Source organism: Mustela putorius, unplaced genomic scaffold (assembly GCF_011764305.1).
Source record: "Mustela putorius furo isolate JIRA1106 unplaced genomic scaffold, ASM1176430v1.1 tig00003834_pilon_pilon_pilon, whole genome shotgun sequence".
Lineage (NCBI taxonomy): Eukaryota > Metazoa > Chordata > Mammalia > Carnivora > Mustelidae > Mustela > Mustela putorius.
Window position 1 is genome coordinate 87,271,232 of NW_025421987.1, and position 18,583 is coordinate 87,289,814.

General features: G+C 40.3%; 1 protein-coding gene across 1 annotated transcript; it reads left to right on the top strand.

Annotated features, from left to right (window-relative positions):
* The first annotated feature begins 3 nt into the window (after positions 1 to 3).
* DNAJB11 (DnaJ heat shock protein family (Hsp40) member B11) lies at positions 4 to 18,543 on the top strand. Its single transcript, XM_004745199.3, has 10 exons — positions 4 to 364; positions 2,974 to 3,130; positions 8,257 to 8,354; positions 10,068 to 10,200; positions 13,907 to 14,049; positions 14,853 to 14,935; positions 15,596 to 15,653; positions 16,711 to 16,822; positions 17,516 to 17,675; positions 18,447 to 18,543. Exons 1-10 carry the CDS (start codon positions 297 to 299, stop codon positions 18,509 to 18,511), a joined length of 1,077 nt encoding a protein of 358 aa, XP_004745256.1. The 5' UTR covers positions 4 to 296; the 3' UTR covers positions 18,512 to 18,543.
* Positions 18,544 to 18,583: the final 40 nt, after the last annotated feature.

An 18,583-nucleotide genomic window follows, 5' to 3' on the forward strand; every position in this document is an offset into this window, starting at 1 on the left:
CGCCTCGGAGGTGAAGTGTACTGCGTCGATTGGCTGCGAGGCACCGGCCGCGTGTGATGTCCCGAGCAGCGATAGGCTCTCGCCTGCTGGGGGCTTCTCTCACGGGGACTCGGGACTCCCGGGAAGTGGACTAGCAGAGGAGGGGGCGAGCTAGCTGTCGCTGCGGACCGAGGAGGAGATCCCGGTGGGAGGCGGCCTCTCAGCGCCGGGTGGGCTGGTGAGCCGACGCGGCGGCGGCGGAGGCTGTGAGGAGCGCGTGGGCTAGGGACCGGCACAGAGGCCGGCACCGAGAAACCATGGCCCCGCAAAACCTGGGCACCTTCTGCCTGTTGCTGCTCTACCTCCTCGGGGCCGTGATCGCCGGGTGAGGAACAGGCAGCCGCGGGCACGGGGCCCGTGAGTCTGTCAGTCTTGGCTGGGGATGAGGGAGCATCGCCAGACTGAGGGAGTAGAGAGGGGCGTTGCTGAGGTGAGGGTGGGGGCAGAAGAATGGGTCCTGTGGGCCAGGCTCGCGGGGAGTGGAGAGGAGAGCAGTGGGTGGCACGAGTGAAGGGGCTTAGGTCCAGAGGCCCCTGGAGCTAGATTTGCCCCAAAGAGTGGGATTTGGATGCACAGCCGGACACACCGTGGGGGTGGGGTTGCTGCTGAGCTGTAGAAGAGGGCCCTACAATGTATATAGCCTGCAGCCAGCCACTGAGGGGGCTGACATCAAAGTGGGTGGGTTATGATGCGAGGCTGAGTGAGGAGGTAGGAACAGACAGAGAAACCATGCTGGGACTGAAGGAAATTGGATTGAGGGAGCAAGGCAGACTCTTTGGAGAGTTCTTGTACTTTCCGGTTTCTTGAGATAATTCAGCCTAAGCTGTCATCATGCTTCACTTTCTCTCTTTGTGGTATCTTCTTGAGAAGCTTTATGATCTTAGGACGGGGAAGAGTATTTCACCAACAGGTAGTGAGCCATTCCAGACCACACATCCCCAATCCACTTATGTATTCTGTGTCTCTTAAGGAACCACCTCAAGTCTTATCTGTAGCATGAAGATAATAAGGTGCCCCCTGTATGAAGGGAGTAGGACCAACTGAACTCTTAAGGATCCTTCCAACCCTTTAGATCCATGGTATTAAAGCCTGGTGACCACAGGATACGATATGCCAGGCTCATGTTTTAGAGTGTGGGAAATCTTAGCTTCTAACAATTCGTAAGTTTCTCTAACTGGAGGAGATGCTGGTTAGCAAAACTTTAAACTTTGAAGTGCTTGTTATTTCTTCAAAGTTTTTTTCCCAATACATATATGCTTACATTTACTGTCATTTTTTTTTCCTGTAAAGCATTTTAAATTGCTTAAAAAATTAGTTTCTTCTAGGTAATGCTCTTTTGTTTTTCTTAGTATGTTTTTGTTAGTACTTCACTTAAAACAACACATATCCTAAGATGTTTAAACAAAATGTCAGTATGAATTTGCTAATTCTGTAGCTTTAAATGCCAACCTTTTGGGGGGGGACGGGGAAGAAGTCTTTTGGGAACTATAATATTGATGCTGAACTACGCCAGCCATCTTCTCCCTGATTTTTCTGGGCTGTTACTTAGCCATTTTAATATTAAGCATATTCTAAGTAAGCCTCATTCTTTAAAAAGCTCTTTTGTTATTAATTTTAGTGAACCTTTTTATTTATTTAATGCTTGTCCCAAGAGATCTCTGGGGCTTTGCAAATTTTGGGGGAGAGGATAAAGCATCTAATTATTTTTCATGGAATCCCTTGGGGGGGTGATAATTTTTCAGACTTATACCTGAAATGATTAAATGACTTTCCAAAATGGGACTAAGATCTTATGAAATAATTTGTTCAATGTTCTGTCTTGTATCTCCTAGCACCCCAGTGCATTTTATCCCCATTGCATTTTAAAATCACCATCACTACTACATTAGCATGTCCATTGTGAACAACTTTCCCATCCCCTGTGTTGAGAAATGCATTTTCAGAATAAATTTTGATGGCTCAAGTGACTCTGGCAAAAGGAGTAGGTTTCTGTGATCATGCTTAATTATTCATTTCATTCAACGATTATTTTTTTGGCGTCTTCTATGGGCTATAGTTCCTGCTCTGAAAATTTATTATAGTCTGTTCCATCCATTGGTCCTTCTTGCAAAGATTCCTTTTATAGTTAATTTGGTTCCAGCATAGTCCCTTGCCAGGAGGTCAGCGAATCTGTACTTTATCTCCCAGCTCATGCCATATATGTATTTGTAGCTGCTGAGACTTTAGGCTCTTGCATATGGGCTTCAGCAGCTGTCTGTCATTAAGACTTGACCAAGACAAACCAGTATAACCACTAGCAATGACTGCAAGACTGATATTTTCTCTCACTTTTAGCAAAATAACACCACAATTCATATTTCCAAATGTATGTTATTCTTTCTTCAGGGTTCTTACTGGATTTTGGCTTAACCTCTATGGTAACCTCTCAAGTTAATTTCAGTCACTTCATGTTTAACATTCCAAACAAAGCTACTATTAGAACATTTATGTGATGGAATCTTTTTGAATAAAGAAAATTATCTTTTGGGTTTTATTTGACCTTTGGAAACAGCCAGAAATCATTTAAGTCACTAATAGAGGGAAGGGAAGAGGAGAATATTAATTTGATTATGTGGTTTTTGGTTGAAAATAACTTGTGGCCATAAGTAAAATAGTTTTCTTGCCTGAAGATAGTTCTAAGAGAAGTGTACCACAGATGTTTTGAATAATTCTAGCCAAGTTCAAAAAGTGCATAGCCTCTCATTATGACTATTTCAGTTTATAAGACTCATCACAAATTCTGATGTGTTCTCTAAAAGTGTGTCACAAGTATACCTTCATTTTCATACCTCTTTGCTTATATACAAATCTAAATGTAAAGGAAAAATATTTGGCTTTTAAAAATGTAATGTATGACTCTTTAATGAAGTACTCTCTCCCCTCCCTATTCCCCAGGCGAGATTTCTATAAGATCTTAGGGGTACCTCGAAGTGCCTCTATAAAAGACATTAAAAAGGCCTACAGGAAACTAGCCCTACAGCTTCATCCTGACCGGAACCCTGATGATCCTCGAGCTCAGGAGAAATTCCAGGATCTAGGTGCTGCTTATGAGGTGAGTCAGGAAAAAGGATGAAGTATGAATAAAGCCTACAGATAGGGACGCCTGGGTGTCTCGGTCGGTTAAGCTGCTGCCTTCGGCTCAGGGCATGATCCCAGGGTCCTGGGATCGAGTCCCGCGTCGGGGTCCTTGTCCAGCAGGGAGCCTGCTTCTCTCTCTCTGCCTCTGCCTGCCACTCTGCCTGCTTGTGCTCTCTCTCTCTGACAAATAAATAAATAAAATCTTTTAAAAAATAAATAAATAAAAAATAAGACCTACAGATAGAGAAAAGTCAGCATAACACAGAGTAACACTCCTTTCTTTCAGGTCACTTCTTTTTAAAAAGAGACAATAGATAAAAATAAAAGTAGTGCTTACTGCTATATTGTATATTAAGGTTAGTATATGCTATTTCCTATTTTTTTTCATACTAGTTTTTGTTTGATTAAGGAGATTCAGGTGAAAAAGATGAAAAAAAGAAAGAAAGAAAGGTTGGTAGGTTAATGAGTAGATTGATCATCATTCAATCAGTTTGGGAGCTAGAACCAGAAATAGAAACAAAATTTAAATGAGGTTCGTAAATCCACATGCATACATGGAGCAGACGCATGACATGCAAGGCAGTTATAAGGTAAAATGTGACAGTGAATATTCTGCCTCCATGTTCGGAATCAACAGGGATTGTTGAGGACTGTGACAAACTGAAGCCTTCTTGCCCATTTTCAAGGGGACAGCTCTTACTCAAACCCAGCCAGTTTTGCCATGTACAAATGGAAACAGTGTTGCCAGATCATGTAATTTTTTAAGAGAAGTGGAAATCCAGATTTTTATGTAATTCTTTTGATTGAAAAATGTTGGTAACTGATTCAGTTTTAAAATTTCTTTTTTGTGCAGATCAGTCAAAACAGCTACAGTTTATAATTTGCAGCCTCTAATCAGGAGATGTAGATGCTTTTATCAGCATCATCTCATTTAATCTGCACTAGGATACCATGAAATATAGCAGAGCTGGGCATATTCTTATTCCCATTTTTTATTCCATTATTAATTACACCAAGGAATATATTTTGAATGCTTAATAAGTTACTTATTATTGGAAAACTTTTGTACATAGATTCTTTCAACACTATGGTGAAAAAATTTTACAAATAAGTTCTAATAATCTTTCCTCTATTAGGAGGAAGCTATTTTTCATATGTTGCAATTCACTTTTCCTCTAGAAATAGAATAAGAGATCCGGATGGGGGAGGGGTTTCAGCCTTATTGAGATATAATTGACAAATAAAATGATAGCATGTTTAAATGATTTGATATATGTGTACATTGTGAAAGAACTCTTCCCATGTAATTAACTAACACATCCAGCACAGCACTTATTTGTTTCTTTTTATGGTGAGAACATTTAAACCGCTTTCTTAGATTTCAGTTTTTACATTACAGTGTTATCACTCTAGTGCTAACACTCCCATTTTCTAAAAGGGCACAGGAAAAAATAATTTAACTCTGAAAGTTATGGAGCTAAAACTTCTGAATTCAAGTTAAATCCCTGGATAGTGAGAAGCCTGGAACAAAATCTGAAAAATATGTTAGTAGTGGGAAAAACCCCAAAGGTAAGGGATCCCAAAGCCTAGATTAAAGAATCCACTGAACTAAAACAGTGATTTAAACCGAGGAGAAACCTAAAGCTAATGGGGCCCTCCCTTTCTTCTATTGACACCTTCAGGGCTCCTATAGGACTGGAATTCCTAACCTAGGTCCCACAAATAAATTTGAGAGCGTTGGTGGACTCTCTTAAATTATACATAACATTTTGGTTCTTCTTGATAATATGGATTCCATATTTTGCACTATTTTCCCATAAATATTTCCTTTTTTTGCTAGGAACCCAATAGTCCAAAATATTTTTTAGGGAAGCTGTTGCTAAAAATTTGTCATGTTCTTTAAAGAGGCTACCATGTTGGGGCGTCTGGGTGGCTTAGTTGGTTAAGCATCTGGCTCTTGATTTCAACTCAGATCATGATTTCAGGGTCATGGGATTGAGACCTGCATCAGGCTTCGTGCTGAGTGTAGAGCCTGCTTGGGATTCTCTCTCTCCCTCACCCTCTGCCTTTCACCCACTACTCTCATATTCACTCATTCTCTCTGTGTGTCTCTTAAAAAAAACAAAATCCTTGAAGTCTACCATGTTCTTAAGTGACAATCTAAGCAGGCTATATATAAATCATTTATGAGATTGCAGTTTATTTAACTCTAAGAACCTTTCTAATCACTAGTTCAAATTTTCTTTTTTCTTTGTATCACTCACTTCATTGCCTTTGGTCCTTAGATAAATTAGTGTTCACAAATCAAAATCCCGGTTAAGTTGAAGAGTCTTCTGTGAATACAAATCTGTCTTCTCTACTGAACTGGGATTACTGCTGGCATCTTAATTAGTTGAGACTCTGAGTTGATTGGCCAATCATCTAAGAACCTTTATTTTCTTTTGAAAATAAACTAGTTTCCAAGACCATGGAATAAAATCACTTTCCTTGGACAGAAAAAAAACTGAGGAGGAAGTGAATTATAATAGATAACTTTAAGGATAGTTTGAGGGGGGGTGTGCAGTTACTCCAGATGTCTTTGCTGTCCATGAAAAGACTGACTCTAAAATAGTCTTTGGGGGTTTTGTTTTTGTGTGTGTGGCTTTTTTTTTTTTTTAAGATTTTATTTATGAGGCACCTGGGTGGCTCAGTGGTTTAAAGTCTTTGCCTTCAGCTCAGGTCATGATCCCAGGGTCCTGGGATCGAGCCCTGCATCGGGCTCTCTGCTCAGTGGGGAGCCTGCTTCCTCCTCTCTCTCTGCCTGCCTCTCTGCCTACTTGTGATCTGATTATTTATTTGTCAGAGAGAGAGCATAAGCAGGGGGAATAGCTGAGGCAGAGGGAGAAGCAGGCTCCCTGCTGAGCAAGGAGGCTGACGTGGGACTCAATCCCAGGACCCTGGCATCATGAACTGAAGACAGATGCTTAACCGACTGAGCCATCCAGATGTCTCTGTTCGGGGGTTTTGAAGTGGTATTTCTAATAGACCCAAATGTGGGGTTCATTTCTTTGTCGAGATAAACCCACAGGAGACTTGAAAGTAAAAATATTGGAAGGCCAGATCACATGGTAATAAGAGTTGTCTTTTTTGTTTGTTTGTTTTTTTAAGTTTGCCCATTTCTACTTCCCCGAAATAGCTAATTTTTTTAAGGATATTTACTAAAACATTCCTTTCATGTGAGCTGTCATAGTACCTTTAGTCAAGTACTCTGGTCACTTCTGAACTAACCCATTTGTCTCTGCTTTTAAGAATGTTTTCTCTTGGGGTGCCTGGGTGGCTTAGTCAGTTAACCGGCTTCCTTCAGCTCAGTTCATGATTGGGATCAAGCCCCGAGTCGGGTTCCCTGATCTGCAAAGAATCTTCTTCTCCCTCTCCCTCTGCCTGCAACTCCTGCCTACTCATGCTCTCTATATCTCTGTCAAATAAATAAAATCTTAAAAAAAAAAAAAAAAAAAGAATGCTCTCTCTCTCTCAGGATGCCTGGATAGCTCAGTCTGTTAGGCCGTCTGCCTCTGGCTCAGGACACGATCCCAGGGTCCTAGGATTGAGTCCCACTTTGGGCTCCTTGCTTGGCGAGGAGTCTGCTTCTCTCTCTGCCTGCCACTCCCCCTGCTTGTGCGCACTCGTTCTCTCTCTCTCTGATAAGTAAATAAAATCTTAAAAAAAAAAAAAGAATATTCTCTGTCATACATTCAATTTCTTGTAACATATCAGATAAATATAGAAAAAGAAAATTTTTGCAGTGGCTTCTTACACATCACTCAGCCCGTAGCCAAAGTGTGTCCTGTTTATATATGCCAGGCAGATCTTCCGTTTATTTTGCTGAGTTAGCAGGTCCCATCTACTTCCAGCTTCTCTTTCCCTGAGCCAGTGCAAGTATGGGTTTGAAATAACTTTCCCCTCAATCTGCTGTCTAAATATTTCGATTCAGAATAACAAAGGAGGTATAAAATTATTTAGTTGTCAAAATTATATGTGTGGGTCGGGGCTCCTGAGTGGCTCAGTGGGTTAAAGCCTCGGCTTTTGGCTCAGGTCATGATCCCAGGGTCCTGGAATCGAGCCCCACATCGGGCTCTCTGCAGGGAGAGCCTGCTTTCCCCTACCCCACCCCCACCTGCCTCTCTGCCTACTTATGATCTCTTCAAATAAATAAATAAAATCTTCCAAAAAAAATTATATGTGTGGGTATACTTCAGATTTCTCTACATAGGTGGGAAGCTTTTACTTTTTTTGGCAAGTTGAAAGCAGATTTTAAAGAGTATGGAAGCTTACTTTGTTTTTATATTCTTCAGTATTATAAATGGAATCGGCCCAATCTTTTCAAGCTGTGAAATAATCCTTGAGCAGTCTTCATAGAGCAGTGGTTTCTTTGTTTGTTATTTTACTCTGTAATTCAGACTCAGAAGTTTACAAACTTAAACATATATGTGGCAGACAGCATTCTTCTACAAAAGGATTTCTACCTAACCCCCAAATGGAAAAGGGATAATGAAATATAGTAGTATAGACCTTTCTGAAGGGCCTATCATTGGATTACCTTGACCTGTCAGTCTTCTAATGTGTGTGGAGGGGAGGCACATATATGGTGTGGACAGATTTTAAGGCTGTCCCGTTTTGCTGCTGCTATCACTAATGACAATCTGTCATAGTCCTATCCTAATCTATGGTTCAGAGATCTACTGTGTCATAGAGGTGAACAGCACAACCACAATAATCAAACTGCATGGGAAATAAACCTGTGGAATTCATCTCACCTCTTTTCTGTTGTTGCCCTCCCTTTTACCCCCACATTGCTAATCTCAGATATGATTTTTATGTGACTAGGCCAATTTTGGTAAAGACAGGAATTGAGCACTGTGAAGTTCCAAAATGAACAGTGCATCAAAGAATTTAGTCTGCTGAAGAAAATATATACTTGCCTTAATACCATATCAAATGAAAACTGCATTCCACAAAAATGATAGAGACCGTATCAGTCTAAAAATACAGCATAAATACGAATGTACCTTAATCGCATATAACCAACTCATGATCTTTTCCTCCGCTGGCTTTTGTCCCCAGGTTCTGTCAGATAGTGAAAAACGGAAACAATATGATACTTACGGTGAAGAGGGATTAAAAGATGGTCATCAGAGCTCCCATGGAGACATTTTTTCACAGTAAGTAATTTGCCTATTTGCAAAGTTAGTATCTGAGAGTGGATCACTGGATTATTATTAAAGATTTATCCTTGCTCCCTTGTTCAGAAGCTTTTGATGAAGAATAAAATTCAACTGATTCTTGACCAAGAGGTCAGTCATCCTCCTCCCTGTGGGAATGCACTCTTCTATTTTCATAAAGCTCCAAAAAAGATAGCCCCGAAAGTGCTGTCCATCCAGCTCACTGTTCAATCACATTGACCGTGACGATGCTAGGGGCCCCATATGTTGGAAACCAGTATGTGTTGTCTTTTCTCTTAGAATCTGCAAACCGTTAATGCATAAAGTTATTCTCATAAGCAGAAAGAGTGAGGGAAATTCCTACCCCCATACCCAGAACTGCCTCTTTTTCATTCTGTCAACGAGAGAGGGGTATCTATGGTAATCAGCATTGGTGGAAGGAATTAGGGTAGAGGCTCTTTATCTCCTTTTGCACATCACTTTCTGGGAGTGCTAAATGGCTGGAATAATCCCCACCTTTCTCTCACTCTCTTTGAACCCCTCTTTATTGAATTTCTATATGCCCTGATGATGCCATGTAAGATCTTAATCTGGGGTTTCAAATCAAGTTATAAACAAAAAAAAAGTTTGAGCATGCATTCCTATGGGGAAAAGGTTTATTCCTTTCTTCTTAAAAAGGCTTTGTGAACCCTTTCCCGAAGAAAGTTAAGAATCACTCTTGCATACAGTAGTTTACCCCATTTAGTATTTGTGGGTAACTGTAGATTTTTCAGGACTTGTGAAGGTATGTGAGTGGTATAATTAGGAAATCCTTCTCTTCCCCAGGTTTGATTTGGTTATGTTAGCCTACTAGGAAAGTGTCCTGTTCCACTTGGCTATTAGAAGTGATACCAGAAAGAGAAAGCTCCCATCTGCAGCAACCACCTCCTCTCCCCAGACCCTGCAAATCCTCCCTGTCTGTTTTTGTTTAAGATTCAAGGAATCTATTCACCAAGATTAGTTGGTGGGTGGGAGGGAGTTACCTAGATGTCATCACTTGCTAATATCTGAGGCTTCTTAGCATCAAAAATTAATGTTAAGATTAGAACACCTGTACATTTGAAGGTCATTGTTTGTATTAATTCAAAGTGATGTTTTTGTTACTTAGAAAAATTGATTTAGCTTTTGTGGAGAACAGAGCTTCCTTTTTCTTAAGGTCCAGCATTCTACTAAGGCTGACGCTTTTTTAGCTTATTTAATTACGTACCCAAGAGTTTTATATAGAACAGTAGCTTCTTTAACTAGAGCTAGTTTCTAAATATACGAAGTGAATGCTCAAAATGTTCAAAATTACCATTAGAGTCAGAATCATCTGAGTTTATAAATACTATGCCCTTTTTCAGTAAGTCTATTATATCCTGATATTCCTCCATATTAAAACAAATTATTATTTTCATGATTAACCCAACTTTGAATTCATTGGCACACTGTATTTATGCACTATGCTGTATGTCTGGACAATATTTATTAAAAGAAATTTTTTTGTGGCAGGGCAATATAGTTGATATTGTATAAATTAAAAATTGTGTATGTTGTATAACTTCAATGTATTAAAAATGTCCGGTTTTATAAATATGTTGGTAGGAGACAATATTGTATCCATGTGAAGAAAAGTAAATAATTGCAGATACGAGCTCTGCTTTCTTTTCCTGATGATTTTACATTTATCCACAGCTTCTTTGGAGATTTTGGTTTCATGTTTGGAGGAACCCCTCGTCAGCAAGACCGAAATATTCCAAGAGGCAGTGATATCATTGTAGATCTAGAAGTCACTTTGGAAGAAGTATATGCAGGAAATTTTGTGGAAGTAAGTTCAAACAATACAGCTATTCATACTAACTCCCAGAACTTGTTCTTTTGACCAAAAACAAGGAATTTCTGAGTACCTTCTCGGTCTTTTGGGAGTCGGGGGAGTAACCAGATGTACTGAATTGAGTTAATCATAATCGGTGGTTCATGATGCACAGCTCTTGTTTCATGAACTCATTGCCTAGCCCAAGAACTAACTACAAGAAGACCACCACTCATATCTGCCCTGTGCTACGTCCTGCTTCCATCCCTCTGCCTCCCTTCAGAGCTAGCTGCCCTCCTGAGTTTGGTCTTTATCATTCCCTTGTTACTCTTGTCTCTTTGTTGTATTACATGTGTATGAATACCTGAATAATATGTCATTGTGTTTTCATTGTTTTTGACCTTGTAAAAATGGTATCACACCATACCTTCCCTCCTGGGACTGGCTTCTTTCACTGTTATGTTACCAAGGTTGGTGCCTGTTGCTGTCACTGTAATTCTGCTGAACAGAATCTTATTATGAATGTTACTGTATCAGTAAGCATGTAGGTTATTTCCAGGGTGGGTTTTTTTTTTTTCCCCACTTCCTCACAGTGCTGTTAAATGAACTTGTACGTACATCCAAGTACATGTGAGCAAGAATTTCTCTTGGGTGTATATATGGAAGAATGAAATTGCTGGGGATTCTGAACTAGTGTGATTGTACAGGATGATTCCCTATTGTTTTCTCCATTGATGACTACCAGCACTTCCACCAGCAGTTCATGAGATTCTGTAGATATTCTGTCCCTCTAAAACAGAATTATTAGATTTTTCAGTTTTTGCCCATCAAGTGGGCAGAGATGTTATGTCATTGTGGTCTTGATATGTATTTTCTTAATTCATAATTAGGATAAACATCTATGACCATATTTGTTTTCTCTCTTGGGAAATCTGTTCATATTTTGCCCACTTTTTTTGCCTTTTTCTTATTGATTTCTAAGAATAGTTTATTCTTACTATTAACCTTTGTTGGCTAGAGGTAGCCAGTTTGTAACTTGTGTTTCCATTATATTGAAGATTTATTTAAAATGAACAGAAGTAGTTAATTTTAACGTGGCCAAATTTATCAGTCTTTACTTTTATGATTAGTTTTTGTATCTTGTTTAAGAAATTCTTTCTGGGGGTTGCCTGGGTGGCTTAGTTGATTAAGTGACTGCATTTGGTTCGGGTCATGATCCTGGAGTCCTGGGATCAAGTCCCAAATCAGGCTTCCTGCTTGGCACGGAGCCTGCTTCTCCCTCTGGCCCTCCCCGCTCACATGCTCTCTCTCTCTCACACCCTCTCATTCTCTCTCTCTCAAATTAATAAATAAAATCTTAAAAAAAAGAAAGAAAGAAAGAAAGAAATTCTTTTCTGCCCTAAAATCAGAAAACAGGTCACTTATATTTTCTACTTAAACCTTGGGATCTTTTCATTTGAGGTTATTCATCTCTTTTTAGTTCTGGAAAATTTATTTGTTATTTTTTCAAATACATAATCCTCTTTGTTGGCATTTCTCCTTCTATCTGCTCTTAACTTTCTTTTAAATATAAAAACAAACAAACAAAAAACCCATTCTAGTTCTTTAGCCTTCTCTGCTTCCTTCTAGGAGAGTGCCTTATTTTGGACTTCTTCCTCACTATAGTCTTCAACTATGTCTATCCTAATAATATCCCCTTTGCTGCTTTTTTATTTCAATTCACGTTTTTATACATAACAACTATACTGGATCCTTACATTATCGCTAAGGTCTTTCCTTATCTCCTTAAATATTACCATGCTTATTTTAAATTCTTGGCCTGTCTTCTCTAATACATTTGCTTAAAATATATGTTTTATCCAGTTTGTTGTCTTTTCTGCAGGTGGGGGCTATATAGTTGGACTCCTCAAGTGTCCAGAATTTTTTTTTGGCCTTTGAGCTTGCATTTCCCCCATGGGTGTCAGCAAGTCTCTTTCCCTGGTAGAGCATCTTGGGGCAAACCTTTTCGTAGTGGTTTTAACTGTGTTTTATTTGTCTATGTTCTTGAAGGTTTTTGGGGGTTTTTTGGTTTTGTTTGGTGTCTGGGGTCTGTTGTTTTGGAAGAGGGGGCCAAGCAGTGCTTGTCCCAAGGCAGTTCAAGAGAAAGGTGAGAGCAGAACTTCAACTACTTTTCTCTAGCATCTCCGCAGTGGCCCCCACTAGCTGCTGCCCCAAGCTGTAGCCACTACACTGTACACATGCTAGTTCCAAACAGCCTTCCATCTCTGGAATTTTCCAACCAATTGTGTGTTATAATTGTTTCCTGAAATCCATGTTTCCTTTTAGTTTTTAGAGGATTTTGGAGGAGATAGCCAGTAGCCCATGCTTACATACCAGCTTGACAGGAAGCATTCTCATTAGTTGTGCTTTTGCTCCAAGTAGTTGAAAGAAGACTGGATAGTTGCAGAGGGTGCATGGGCTTCCAATACAGTGCTTCGGTCTGAGTATTCGGGACATCTCTCCTTCAAAAGCAAGATAGGTTGTTGAGGTAGGAGAAGGTGGTGAGCCTAATGAACTCCCTTGTTCCCTCCAGACATGTTGTCTGCAGTCATTACTAATACCCTGTGTATATCACTCTTCAGTTAGCACAAAAATCCAGTTGTTGTAAAGGATGTCTGCCTTGCCATTTAAATGATCCTTTTTCAAGGAAGAATGACCTTGAAGAAAGCATGGTAATTAAAAGCACAGACTTCAGAGCTAGACTGCCTAATTTCAAATACTGGTTCTGCCATATATTAGTTACGTGACCTTGGTCATGTTCCTGAACCTTTCTGTGCCTTCATTACTTCCCTTATAAAACGGAGACCGTATCACTATCTACTTCATGAAGTTGATGCAAGGATCAAGCAAGTTCATGTATGTAAAAGTGCATTGTTTGTTTGGCACAGAGTAAGTGTCATAGAGTGTCTGCTCTAATTACTGTTGTCATTTATTCCATTGACCTAGGCTTTCATGTATTTGTGGGCTGGAAGGGGCTTTCCTCCTGAGCGTCTGTCTCATCCTGCTGTGTGAACATGTCCCTTATGATTAGGCGTCTGACTGATGAAACAGGCAAAACCCAGAATACAGTTCTTCATGTGTCTGGGTTCCCACGTACCTTGAGGGAGCAGGGTGTCTGGTTGCAGGTGGCGACAAAGAGATGATCATTGTGTCCCTCACATGTTCAGTATCTGATGTGAGATAGTAGTGGGCAACCGTCCTAAACTGAGTTGCCTGAAACAAGCAAGTGTTTTCATTAGATTTATCATAGCTAATGGTATGGTGGCAGCCAATACCAGCTCTTCAAGGCCATGGTTGTTCTCCAGGGCCTGTGCTTTGCACGGCTCAGATTTCTTAAAAGATAGCAAGTCTGTGAACGGCTTCAACTCTGTGGTGTTTAGTTGTGCCTTAGAAATGCCGATATCATCCACCTCATTTTTCAGTTCTCTTCTTTTTTAATCCCCTCTCTCTCCTCCAGCTTCAGATGTGGAGTCGTTTAAGTATCCGTTTGCTTCATTCCTGCATGGGATGGGGGCTGATTTGTAACTCCACAAAGGCTTCTCTCAGCATTAGGTCTCCCTGGAGGATAGCTTGCCAGAGAAGGGAACATTCCAGCCCCAGCACCTGTTCAGCCCTGATCAGCTGAGGAAACCAGAGGCTCTTTTATAGGGAGAGAAGCTGATGTTGTTTATGTACTTCTTAGGTAGTTCGAAACAAACCTGTGGCAAGGCAGGCTCCGGGCAAACGAAAATGCAATTGCCGGCAAGAGATGCGGACTACCCAGTTGGGCCCAGGGCGTTTCCAGATGACCCAGGAGGTGGTCTGTGATGAGTGCCCTAACGTCAAGTAAGTAAGCACGTCAAGTAAGGTCAAGTGAGCACCTTCTCTGTTCCACTGAGACACTCATCCTCTCACTTGTTTCATAAAATGCTCGTGGTCCATACCGAGATTTTTTCCCCCTATCTCCCGGCACCCTCCTTTCTCTCTCTTTTTCACATTGCACCAGAGGATAGAGCAAAGATATGTCTTGCTCTATCTTATAAAAAGATATATCTTTTTATTTTTCCCAAAAGTATATCTCCTTCTGTATTTCTGAACTAATAAGCTGTGCCCTTTATCGCTGAATATACTTAGCAAATGTTAATGTTACATTTTTCCTACTTGGAATAGTAGAGCAGTCAAATATATCCAGCTAACACCGCAGATGAGAGAAGTACTATTTGCTGATTATGCCATAAATATAACTATTTAATTGACTGTATTTTATATATATATATCAAAACTAGATCAGTTCTTTATGGGATCAGGAAAAATATCAGATAGGATAAACTTTGCTTCTGATTCCTGTCCTTCCAGATGGAAATTTATGTAAGAGTGAGTAGTTTTCTCTATTATTGATCACTCAGCTTAAAGTAATCAGTCTACTGCAGGCTTCTTTGGAGGCAACAGCCACAAGATTGTATAATAAATAGTAGTTTTGCCCTGGCTTTTGGCATGTAGGAGATGTAAATAGATCTCAGATGGTTGTGTCAACTAGAGGGATGGAATAGTCTTTCAAGAAACAACTCTGATAGAACAGAAAAAATTAATTATGTGTATGTGGAGTTTGGTTTGTATTTTCATTTTTTTCTTTTTAAATTCTATTTTAGACTAGTGAATGAAGAACGAACATTGGAGGTAGAAATAGAACCTGGGGTGAGAGATGGCATGGAGTACCCCTTTATCGGAGAAGGTGAAACGCTGATATTGATGTTTTACTGTCATAATTCTGTGTTCTCTGTGTGCTTGTGAATACCAGCCACCCCCACCTCACATCATATCCTAATGGCCACATAGTAAATGCATGTATCATTTCCAACACTCTCCAGTCAGTTTTAGGGCGCAGAAAGCCTTTCGTGGCCTTCCTGGATGTTCACCTTAAACCATAGCACTACAGATTATCTTTAGAATACCATGGCCAAAAGCTAACTAGTAGCTTTTTATCTAGTAGTCTAAGTTATTTCAAAATTTAGGGTGTTCAGACCCTAATGAATTAATTTTAACTCAGCAGCGAAAGAAGATACGTAGCTCTGGTTGGCATTAATCAAAGGCTCTCAGAACTCCCCTTTGAGGTTTCTGAAAGAAAAGAAGCTTTAAGACTTTAGGTTCAAGAAATCAATGAATCTTTCTTTGTTTAGGAAACAGGTCAAGTTATTTATTGCTGTGCCTGAGATACAGGTGATCTTCACTAATAATCTGAAAGTTGATATAACCAGTTAGAGACACTGCTTTCACAGATAGACTCGATAGACCATACCTAAGGTAGTGGCTTTAAAAAATTCTCCTAAACTGCAGATAGATTTGTAGCATGCGTAATGTGCAACTTAAATGTGCCATCATCTCTTCGAACTAGGTGAGCCTCACGTGGATGGAGAGCCAGGGGACCTGCGGTTCCGAATCAAAGTTGTCAAGTAAGTGATCAGATTTTGGAGACCGTCTCTTTAGCCCCTGCTTTTCAGATGAGTTGGATTAGGATAGAGACAAATGGATAGCCACCAGGACACTGTTAGAGTTTACTCTCTGTCCATGCCCTTCATACCCTAAATGATCGTTTGTAACTCTACAATACACAATGCGGTTGTGGCTGAGGATTGAGCTGTTAACATATTTACTCAGGACCTACAAAACCAAAAGATGTTGGAATGAAAAACTGATGAGACAAGTAAGGAGTTGTAAAAGAGAGGCAAACACAAATGCGTCTCAAGGAGACCTGAGATTTCGACTGAGGAAGCATGGCACCATACAAGGATGGAAGACTTGAGATAGAAAGGACCTTCTATTACATAATCTGCAGCTTCTCTTTAGCATGAAGTGCTGCTTATATAAGAATTTTGCCCGGGGCTCAAGCTTTCCGGTTTTTTATTTCTGTCCTGTTACCACCTTGAGAAGCAGTGGTACCTCTGCTTCTGAGGACTCAGTAAAACAAGTTTCCCACGTAAATATGGATAAATGGGCCCTCACTGCCTCAGACTTTCCCCAGCTTCCTTACCTACTTTATCTTTCTCATATTTTCCCAGAGAAACTTGAACATGTGATCTGCGTCTCTAGAGCTGACCTGGCCTTGAGCCCAGCTCTGGAGACCTTCCCAAACCCGTTCCTGATGCCCATTGCCCAGTCCTCACTGCCAGAACTTGTCTTTCTCTTTTCTGTAATCTAATTACTCCTACTTTTACTGTAGGAGTAATTTTACTTTTACTTTTTAGTAATTTTACTTTTTTTACTTTTACTTTTTTAGTAATTACTTTTACCTCTGCCTTCTACTGATTTATAAGCTCCTTAAGCTTAGGATTTATAAATCTTATAGAACTTTGTAGTTTCAATTAATACTATACACAAAGGAATATCTAATAAATGTTTATTGTTTGAAAGAGGGGTATTCATCCTTTCCACAAGATTTTTCTAAAATATTTTTGAATGCTTTCCAAAGAAAGATGGAAAATTTTGATTTTTACCTTGTTCTGTTTTTAGACACCCAATATTCGAAAGGAGAGGAGATGATTTATACACAAATGTGACAATCTCACTAGTGGAGTCTCTGGTGGGCTTTGATATGGATATTACTCACTTGGATGGCCACAAGGTAAACACACCAATTTTCCTGCTTCCTGTCCTTTTAAAACCTTCATGTGGGTGGTTTGGGGATTACGTGTTTGATTTCTCTTTTTATTTTGAAAACGTATTTCTTTGGCTTGCAGTGTCCTAGTGATGTTTCCCTTGTCCCCTCATCTTTGATGCTGTGCTGAACTGTGACAGGAGCTCTGGACACCAGGGCTCACTAGAAGCCGTGTGTTGTATTTCAAGAGTCCTAGTCTGGTCCCATTTCCTTTTGCTTTCTTTCTTTCTTTTTTTTTTTTTTAAAGATTTTATTTATTTATTTAACAGGCAGAGATCACAAGTAGACAGAGAGGTAGGCAGAGTGAGAAGGGGGAAGCAGGCTCCCCGCTGAGCAGAGAGGCCGATGTGGGACTTGATCCCAGGACCCTGGGATTATGGCCTGAGCCGAAGGCAGAGGCTTTAATCCACTGAGCCACCCAGGCGCCCCATCTTCTTTTTTTTTTTTTAAATAAAGATTGTATTTATTTATTTGAGAGAGAGAGAGGCATAGATTGCGAGAGAGAGCATGAGTGGGGAGGAAAGAGAGAAGCAGACCTCCCGCTGAGCAGGGAGTCTGACGTGGGGCCTGATCCCAGGACACCGAGATCATGACCTGAGTCGAAAGCAGATGCTCGACAAACTGAGCCACTCAGGTGCCCCCTACCCATTTGCTTTCTAGGTACATATTTCCCGGGATAAGATCACCAGACCAGGAGCCAAGCTATGGAAGAAAGGAGAAGGGCTCCCCAACTTTGACAACAACAACATCAAGGGCTCTTTGATAATCACTTTTGATGTGGATTTTCCAAAAGAACAGTTAACAGAGGAAGCAAGAGAAGGTGAGCAGTCTAATGAGAGAGAGAACGTGTGCGCATGTGTGTATGTCTGTGGCATGTGACTATGAGAACAGTGGTTAAAGAGGATGGGTAAAAAAAAACAAAACCCTTAAGGGACATCAGACAGCAAACACAGGACCAGAAAATGAACTTGACTTCCTGTAAAGGAGATATTCAGAATTCTTCTGTCACTATTTTACAAAGAGCTGTATGAGTTGGGCTTTGAAACCGAGGACGTGTGAATGTGAATGCATGTGAATTGGAATCATATAAAACAAATTAGCTGGACCAAACCATAAAGGGAAGTATCAGGTAGACATTAGCAGGGCTAGAGGCTCAGAGGGGTGGCGTCAGCAAGGGCTGCTTGAGGCAAGGGGCCTGCTGGTGCATCCTAATTAGGAAGAGGAAGGAGAATGGTGAAAAAGATCAAAACTGAAAAGAGGACAAGGAAGAAGGAACGGAAGATCACTGAAGAGCTTTACTTCCTTTTTGATGGCCTCTTCACATTTCTCATTGGATAGGGTTTTGTGGGATATGTGCGTGGTCTGTGTGCCTAAGAGACAGAAAGAGACAAGGGGCAGTCTTGGACATACCTGTGCCTGTGGGGGGTTGAGGGGATCCACATGCAATAGACTTGAACATGAGTAGTTATTTGTTTAATTCGGATCCACAGCTGTCATACAGCTTTTTGTGAGCCTTCCCATGAAACCTGCTCTTTAAACTCTACAGAAATCACCTTTTATTGATGGAACCACTTGTTCCCTCTTTTTTCAGGTATCAAACAGCTACTGAACCAAGGATCAGTGCAGAAGGTATACAATGGACTGCAAGGGTATTAAGAGTGAATAAAATTGGACTTTGTTTAAAATAAGTGAATCAGCGATATTTATTATCTACAGGGGTTTTTTTGT